This window comes from Monodon monoceros, unplaced genomic scaffold, assembly GCF_005190385.1.
Source record: "Monodon monoceros isolate NGI ecotype Baffin Bay Population unplaced genomic scaffold, NGI_Narwhal_1 Super_Scaffold_21, whole genome shotgun sequence".
Lineage (NCBI taxonomy): Eukaryota > Metazoa > Chordata > Mammalia > Artiodactyla > Monodontidae > Monodon > Monodon monoceros.
This window is the reverse complement of record NW_021703778.1, coordinates 91,722,688-91,731,113: the sequence shown is the minus strand read 5'-3', so window position 1 is coordinate 91,731,113 and position 8,426 is coordinate 91,722,688. Positions and strand designations below refer to the sequence as shown.

The 8,426-nt window shown below is 40.5% G+C and overlaps 1 protein-coding gene across 2 annotated transcripts in view; it reads left to right on the top strand.

Moving 5' to 3' along the window:
* The window catches only part of EIF2AK4 (eukaryotic translation initiation factor 2 alpha kinase 4), a 114,254-nt gene continuing 105,828 nt past the window's right edge, over positions 1 to 8,426 (top strand). The window contains exon 1 of one of the 2 annotated variants that reach the window (XM_029237372.1): positions 1 to 185. In XM_029237372.1, the coding sequence (XP_029093205.1) occupies positions 42 to 185 (144 nt within the window). In that variant the 5' untranslated portion in view covers positions 1 to 41. The remainder of the gene's footprint in view (positions 186 to 8,426) is intronic. The other variant, XM_029237373.1, reaches the window with a different exon arrangement.

The window sequence follows — 8,426 nt, the reverse complement described above, 5'->3', positions numbered from 1 at the left end:
TCCGCAAGGCCGCCTTGCCTTGCCTTGCCCACCGCACTACCATGGCAGGGGGCCGCGGGGCCCACGGGCGTGGCCGGGACGAGCCGCCGGAGAGCTACCCACAGCGACAGGACCACGAGCTGCAGGCCCTGGAGGCCATCTACGGCTCCGACTTCCAGGACCTGCGGCCGGACGCGTGCGGACGGGTAGGAACGTGGCTTGTCTGGTCGGGGCTGGCGTGCTGCGGCCCAGCTCCCCTGGCTCGATCTACCCCGGCCAGGCCCGCCCGGCTCTGCCGGAAACGAACCGCCTACCCCAGCTTAGGATTCTGGAGTCCTTTCATCCCTCGCGATTCCACCCACGCTCACTTTCTGTCCTTGCGCACGCAGCCGCTTGGCGGGTCTCCAGAACCCCCAACTGGGACGAATTCTCTTACAGCCTTTTCCCCCCGTCGGCTCCAGTCTTACCTGGCCCTGTTTCTTATTCCCACTGACGTTCCATAACTTCCCTGACTCCTTACTGTCCTGCCTTTTTTCCTCCCTGACAGCCCTTGAGTTTGATACAACAGCGCATTCATAGGGACCCACTGCAACTTTGGGAACGCTTTGGGGGCTCTTGCACAGATCTTACTGATGCCTTCAGTCAGGAGTCTTACCTTCCCGTATGTGTTCAAAACTATTAACCATGTGATCCCATTGTACTCCTCAGGCATCCTCCCTGTATTGTGCTGTGTGGAGCAACTTTCCTCTGTACCTTTCTCCAAGGCGCTTAGAGAGTATGGAATACAGTCTTCTTAGCTGTAATGGAGAGGGAATGTGCTGAGTTCACCCTTTTAAAATGGCATTTGACTTAAAATATTATTTTCCTTTTTGTCTGGAAGTAAGTTAAGGCACATTATAAGCTGCTGATACTGACAGTCTTTCCCTCATCATCCTTGAAGAATTATCTACCAAACTCTTTATAGTATTATTTAAAAAGTAGTACCTTCTTTCATCTACCTTTAAATTTATTTATTTTATTTATTTTTGGCTGTGTTGGGTCTTCGCTGCTGCACACGGGCTTTCCCTAGTTGTGGTGAGTGGGGGCTACTCATTGCAGTGGCTTCTCTTATTGTGGAACATGGGCTCTAGGTGCACCGGCTTCAGTAGTTGCAGCACGTGGGCTCCGTAGTTGTGGCACGTGGGCTCTAGAGCGCGGGCTCAGTAGTTGTGGCACAGGGGCTTAGGTGCTCCACAGCATGTGGGATCTTCCTGGACCAGGGCTTGAACCCATGTCCCTTGCATTGGCAGGTGGATTCTTAACCACTGCGCCACCAGGGTAGCCCCCTTCATCTACCTTTAATTCTGGCATTTTACAACATATGCCTTATCAGCACATCCGAGATTTTCTCAAGAAATAGGATCTTCGGGAGCTGTCAGGGCAAAACATTTTCCTTCTCATCCAATGTTTTCCTTCCTTCATTAACTATTTATTGTTCTAGGTATTGGGAATACAGTCAAGCACAAACCAAACCAAACCCCCTTCCCTCAGGGAGCTTACCTTTCTAGTGCTTAATTTCAAGAGTTATTTTTAAGCTGAAATAGTAAAAATGTAAATATTCCCCTTATACAAGCTTGTAATAAAATAACAATGTAACTTTCTGGTCTGGTAACTTCTCTGTTCCCAAACATTGAGAACCAGGAATTTGGCTCATGAAGCCAAAATACCTGTTGCAAAGTGTACACGGGGGGGCTCAGTACAAAGTTGCTGAGACTTCATTCAGAGACAGTTTATTTACTTTACACAGCTTAATTATCTGGTCCTAAGACTGCAAGAAAACAGAAAAGAAAAAGGTACTGCTGTAGGTAGGGATACTGATAATCTCAGAATTTATAGCTGGTGGTCTTTATAACAAGATAGTAGAGCAAACAAAATCAAAAACTGTAATAGGCAGGTAGAAGGATTCAGATAGCTGTACCCTGAGGTACATGGGCAAATAGCCTTAACACTTTGCTAGGCAAATAATTGGTGGTCATAAGGATGAATCAGAATGTAGTGATTCAACATAGAGAACAGACTTGTGGTTGCCAAGGAGGGTTGGGTGGGGGAGGGATGGACTTGGAGTTTGGGATTAGTAGATGCAAACTATTACATGTAGAATGGATAAGCAGCAGGGTCCTACTGTATAGCACAAGGAACTATATTCAATATCCTGGGATAAACCATATTGGAAAAGAATATAAAAGACTGTATATATGTGTATAACTGAGTCACTTTGCTGTGCAGCAGAAATTAACACTGTAAATCAACTATACTTCAATTTTAAAAAAAGTTTAAAAACGTTTTTTAAAAAAATGTAGTCATTCAACAAATACTTATTACTTGCCACTCTTTAGGGAAAGGTTATGCAAGCCCACAATCCTTTATGCAAAACCCTGAGGCCTGATACGTTTCAGAATTCAGAAGTGTTTGTGTTCATGGCCACATGTGCACATTCCATACTTACCTAATACCTCACTCAGTGTCTGGAGCAGCATGCAGAATCAAACACAACAAACCATGTGAATATTCAAATATTCACACTCAGTGGGATGGATAAAGACTATCAATAGCCTCATGTCAATTCAGGCCAAATTTGTTGCCAGTAAATTCAGCTCAGAATTATTGACCTGAGTAAACTTTAGGTTTTTTAAACATCTGAAGTTTTTTAAACTTCTTTTTGGGGGATGTGTTATAATGTAGATTTTGGTTTAGTAACATATGTACGTTATTTATAAATAACATTTTGGGAGTACATGCTAAAAATTATTTTACATACTAAAGTTTGGACACCACTAGTTGAAAATATAATTTCCTCTAGAGTTATAAATTTATTGTTAACTTAATTATCTTGGCTAATTTTCTGTCAGCCAAAGGTCTGCTCATTTATAATTTGATAGCTATTGCAAACCTCCTTCCTAAAGCCTTGCTTTTGTCTCTGGGCCCACCGGTAGTGTATGAGTGCTTCTTTTCCTACATCTTCACCAACACTGTAGTGTCAGACTTTTGCATCTTTGCCAGTAGGTAGATGAAACATTTTTACTTCTTTAGTTGTAAATTATGAGGACCACCTTTGTCTGTAAGCCATGAATTTTTTTCTGTGAACTGTTCAATGTTGTTTGGTTTATTTTTACACTCTATTGTCTACTTTCTTATTCATATGTCAGAGCTATTTAGATGTTAATTTATATGTTAAGAAAATTAGCATTTGGGGTCACATATTGCAGATATTTTCCCCTAATTAACCATTATGCATTTTGATATTTAGGTAATCTATGCAATTTTTTAAAACTTTAATATAGTCAACATGACCTTTTTTTTTTCATTTTATTGTTGTTACATGGTCCCTGTGGTTTGTTTTTTTCCCTGCTCCAGTGTTACCAAAAGAATGAATTCTTCAAGACTTTCTTTTAATTCTTTCATGACTTTGTTTTTAAACTTCCATCAAATAAATATAGAAATAGCATTTTATTTTTTAAAGTTCTTACCTCTGTCTGAGTATGAATCTAGGCTGCCCACTTTCACCCCCAACTAGCCAGTTAGACTAACACAGATGATTTTTTTCAGTCTTTTCCACTAATTTGAAATGCCACCTTTACATTGTATGAGAGTAGGCTGGCTTCATAAGGACAGAGTCTCTGTATTTGTTCACATGTACATGCCTAGTGCCTGGTAAAAAGCTCTCAAAATTTTTTTATTAACTGAAATAATTCCCAAATGTATTTGGGTCTATTTAGAAACAGAGATATGGGGGGAAGTCAGTGATTAAGGCATTTGACATAAAATCTAATTTCTTAGATTTTACTATCATCATTTTTTTTGGCGGGGAGGGGCATCTTCACAGACTTAAAACCAAAGACTTGCCCAGATTATCTAGCAGATTATCTAGCACATGTTACTATATTTCTAGATTTGTTGTTTTTTCACACAGACTAGTTTCTTCCCCACATTACAGCATGTGAGAATGGAGGCAGGTAAGAAACAAGAGGCCATGCTGAGCGAAGTCTTGCCATCGAAATGTAAGGGGGATGTGATGAGCAGAATCTAGGTAACAATTCTAGACCAAATACCTGAAAGTGGTTTGAATTGTGTAACTTTTTCTTTTATGTGCTGTGGTTAAAAACACATGGCATAAAATATACTAGCTTAACAATTTTTAAGTGTAATTTTTAAGTTCAGTAGTGTCAAGTATATTTACATGGCTGTGTAAAGGAAAAATTGTGTTAGTATTTTTTTTTAATTGAAGCATAGTTGATTTACAGTGTTGTGCCAGTCTCTGCTGTATAGCAAATTGACTCAGTTTTACACATAGATACATTCTTTTTTTAATATTCTTTTCCATTATGGTTTATCCCAGGAGATTGGATATAGTTCCCTGTGCTATACAGTAGGACCGTGTTGTTTAGCCATTCTAAATGTAATAGTTTGCATTTACCAACCCCAAACTCCCAGTCCATCCCTCTCCCTCTTGTGTTAGTATTTTTAATTAATTTCCCAAACCTCATCCTCACTCTGCTGCTCATCTTGTAAACCAGTAAAGTTTAATCGCAGGCTGTCATTAACCCTCATGCCTTGGAGCCAAAAGATTTGCTCCTATGTGGAATGGCTGATAAAATTCTCAGTTTTTTATAGTCTTATCCTTCACTCCAGTACTTTTAACAGAAATAGACACATGCTTACATCAGTTTATTTTTGGGGGCCGGAGTGTGAGGAAGTGCCCAAGAAAACCACATTCAGACTGAGAAACTGGGGTTTCTGCCAGTGTTGGCCGGGCGCTCTTCCAGGTGTTGTGCACTGGGCTGAAAAGAGGGTCCCCGGGCTTCCCTGGTGGCGCAGTGGTTGAGAGTCCGTCTGCCGATGCAGGGGACACGGGTTCGTGCCCCGGTCCGGGAAGATCCCACATGCCGCGGAGCGACTGGGCCCCTGAGCCATGGCCGCTGAGCCTGCGCGTCCGGAGCCTGCGCTCCGCGACGGGAGAGGCCGCGGTGGTGGGAGGCCCACGTACCGGAAAAAAAAAAAAAAAAAAAAAAAGGCCCCCTGGGTCAGTGTTCCTCATCCTGTGGGGTGTATTAAGATCCTTGGGTTTTGTTTCTTGAAGAGCTAGTGTTTTTAATTTTTTTAATTCTAGGGGGGATTAGTCCAAATGAGCATTACCTCTCTTATGTTTTAGGACTGAGTTTCTGTTATTCTTTCACTTTTTATACCTTGAAGATTTGTTTGGTTATTTGATGGTACTTCAGGAGAGTCTCCAACTTCATGATCTCATTGAGAAGCAAACTTAACTCATCTCTCATTGTAGCGTGCCCTTCTCTCCATGACTACTTATTATGCTGCCTTCGTGTCACTTGCATTTTCAGTCTTCAAAACAAATCTTTTTTCTCATGTAGAATTTTGTATACTTTGTAGCTATACATTCTGCATTGTGTTTTCCTCTCATTAGGTGCTCTCAAAAAATTTTGGTTACCCCTTACTTTAAGTTTTTTTACCTACAAATATTCCAGGAATTCATTATTTCCTTGTGCAGGTTAAATCAAAGATTTTATCAACATTGAATTCTAATGACCATTTATCTTCTAAAGGCATGAAGGAGGTCTTACCCAATCCTAATCTTTAGAACATCTTGATTGTTGAACTTTTTAATCAAGTCCTGTTCAGCTCCAGGAGTCCTTGAATGCCCTAATATGAGCTAACACTTGGTATCCTAAACATGTTTTGCATAAAAGCATCTTCACATGTTGGGAAGCCTCTCAGTTCACTTGAGAGAAGCCTGGCAAATATTCTGTTCTTACCTCTGAAAGCACTGTTCCCTGACTGTCTTTATTTATTTTTTTTCCAGTGAGCCTGTACTGGTTAGGATTAGGTTTAGCTACATATGACAGAAAACTTAAAATAACAAAGTTTATTTTTTTACATGTAAAAGTCTGGAGTCTACGGCTTTTTCTGAATTGCTGTTCTACCATCCTTAAAGTGCCCTTTGTGGTCTAAAATGGCTGTCTGACCTCCAGTCATCACATCTGCATTCCAGCCAGCTGGAATGAGAAGGGGATGAAGAAGTTTCATCCCTTTCCTTTGATAAAGTTCACTTCCTGGAAATTGCGTATTATAGTTCTTTCATCTTACTGGCCAGAAATTAATCCAGTAGCTACGCTGAGCTGCAAAGGCATCTGGGAAATGTATCCAGCTAAAAAATCAGGGATTCTATTAAAAAGAAATAAAAACCAAGCTTACGTATTTTATATACATAGCTGATTGTGTGATTCATGGTGCCACGTGTGAGGTTCATGTTATAAATTTCTATTCGAATTTAATGTTGCTAAGTACTTTATTACCCTTAGAAGAATTTTTATCTTTTTTCTTTTCTGATAATGCCGCATTTCTCTTTTTGCCCTGGCTGCCTGGACATTCCAAGGGAAAGTCAAGGCTCAGTCACAGCAACTCAGGGTTGGCATTAACAAGGGAGGGCTGATGGAAAAGACAGGTTTGGGAGTCAGAATTGGATTTGAAGTCCAGATTTGTTGCTGTGTGTTGGTGGGCAAGAAACTGAAAGTCTGAGCCTGAGCCGCCTTGTCTGTAAAATGTCTGTACAAAGGAGATTGCACCTACCTCGCAAAGTTGGTCAAGTGTCTGGACCGTATGTGTATATGTTCCCTCAGCCTCCCCTTTCTCATGATATATAGATAATATAAACTGCCTCAAATCCTTTTTGGAAAAAGCATACATAAATAAAGAAGAATGGAGTATTTGGTGAAAAGCAGCTGGTTGAAAGCATACACAATTTTAGAAGAGCTATCAGATTTCTTCATGTCAAGATTTTCACTTATCTCAATATTCGAAGTATCCCCTGCTCAAGAGGCCTCCCCTGACCTGCCTGTCTGCGTACCTTCTCCTCCTCCATCACTATGTTCCATGACTTGGCTTTGTCTTCTTTACAGCACTCATCACTTTTTGAAAGCATTCATTTGTCTTCTACTCTGTGCCAGCTAGTTGGGTTCGTGTCTGTGTAGATTTGCCTCTGAACTCTCAGTCTCTAGGGCAGCACTCAGAAGGTCATCAGCGCTCAGTGACATTTGAATGAATGGAGGCTACATTTCAGGGACATTTCAGGTCACTCCTTAGAAACTTTGAAAAGGAATATGTACTCTGTCTTGGAGGTTTTCGGGGTTTTTTGGAATTTTATTTATTTTTTTATACAGCAGGTTCTTATTAGTCATCCATTTTATACACATCAGTGTATACATGTCAATCCCAATCTCCCAATTCATCCCACCACCACCACCACTCCCCACCACATTCCCCCCTTGGTGTCCATACGTTTGTTCTCTACATCTGTGTCTCTATTTCTGCCCTGCAAACTGATTCATCTGTACCATTTTGTTAGGTTCCACATATATGCGTTAAGATACGATATTTGTTTTTCTCTTTCTGACTTACTTCACTCTGTATGACAGTCTCTAGATCCATCCACATCTCTACAAATGACCCAATTTCATTCCTTTTTATGGCTGAGTATATTCCATTGTATATATGTACCACATCTTCTTTATCCATTCGTCTGTCGATGGGCATTTTAGGTTGCCTCCTTGACCTGGCTATTGTAAATAGAGCTGGAGTGAACATTGTGGTGCATGTGTCTTTTTGAATTAAGGTATTCTCTGGGTATATGCTCAGTAGTGGGATTGCTGGGTCGTATGGTAGTTCTATTTTTAGTTTCTTAAGGAACCTCCATACTGTTCTCCATAGTGGCTGTATCAGTTTACATTCCCACCAACAGTGCAAGAGGGTTCTTCCCTTTTCCCCACACCCTCTCCAGCATTTGTTGTTTGTAGATTTTTTCGTGATGGCCATTCTGACCGGTCTGAGATGATATCTCATTGTAGTTTTGATTTGCATTTCTCTAATGATTAATGATGTTGAGCATTCTTTCATGTGTTTCTTGGCAATCTGTGTATCTTCTTTGGAGAAATGTCTATTTAGGTCTTCTGCCCATTTTTGGATTGGGTTGTTTGTTTTTTTGTTATTGAGCTGCATGAGCTGCTTGTAAATTTTGGAGATTAATCCTTTGTCAGTTGCTTCATTTGCAAATATTTTCTCCCATTCTGAGGGTTGTCTTTTCATCTTGTTTAAGTTTTCCTTTGCTGTGCAAAAGCTTTTAAGATTCATTAGGTCCCATTTGTTTATTTTTGTTTTTATTTCCATTACTCTAGGAGGCAGATCAAAAAAGATCTTGCTGTGATTTATGTCATAGAGTGTTCTGCCTATGTGTTCCTCTAAGAGTTTTATAGTGTCTGGTCTTACATTTAGATCTCTAATCCATTTTCAGTTTATTTTTGTGTATGGTGTTAGGGACTATTCTAATTTCATTCTTTTACATGTAGCTGTCCAGTTTTCCCAGCACCACTTATTGAAGAGGCTGTCTTTTCTCCATTGTA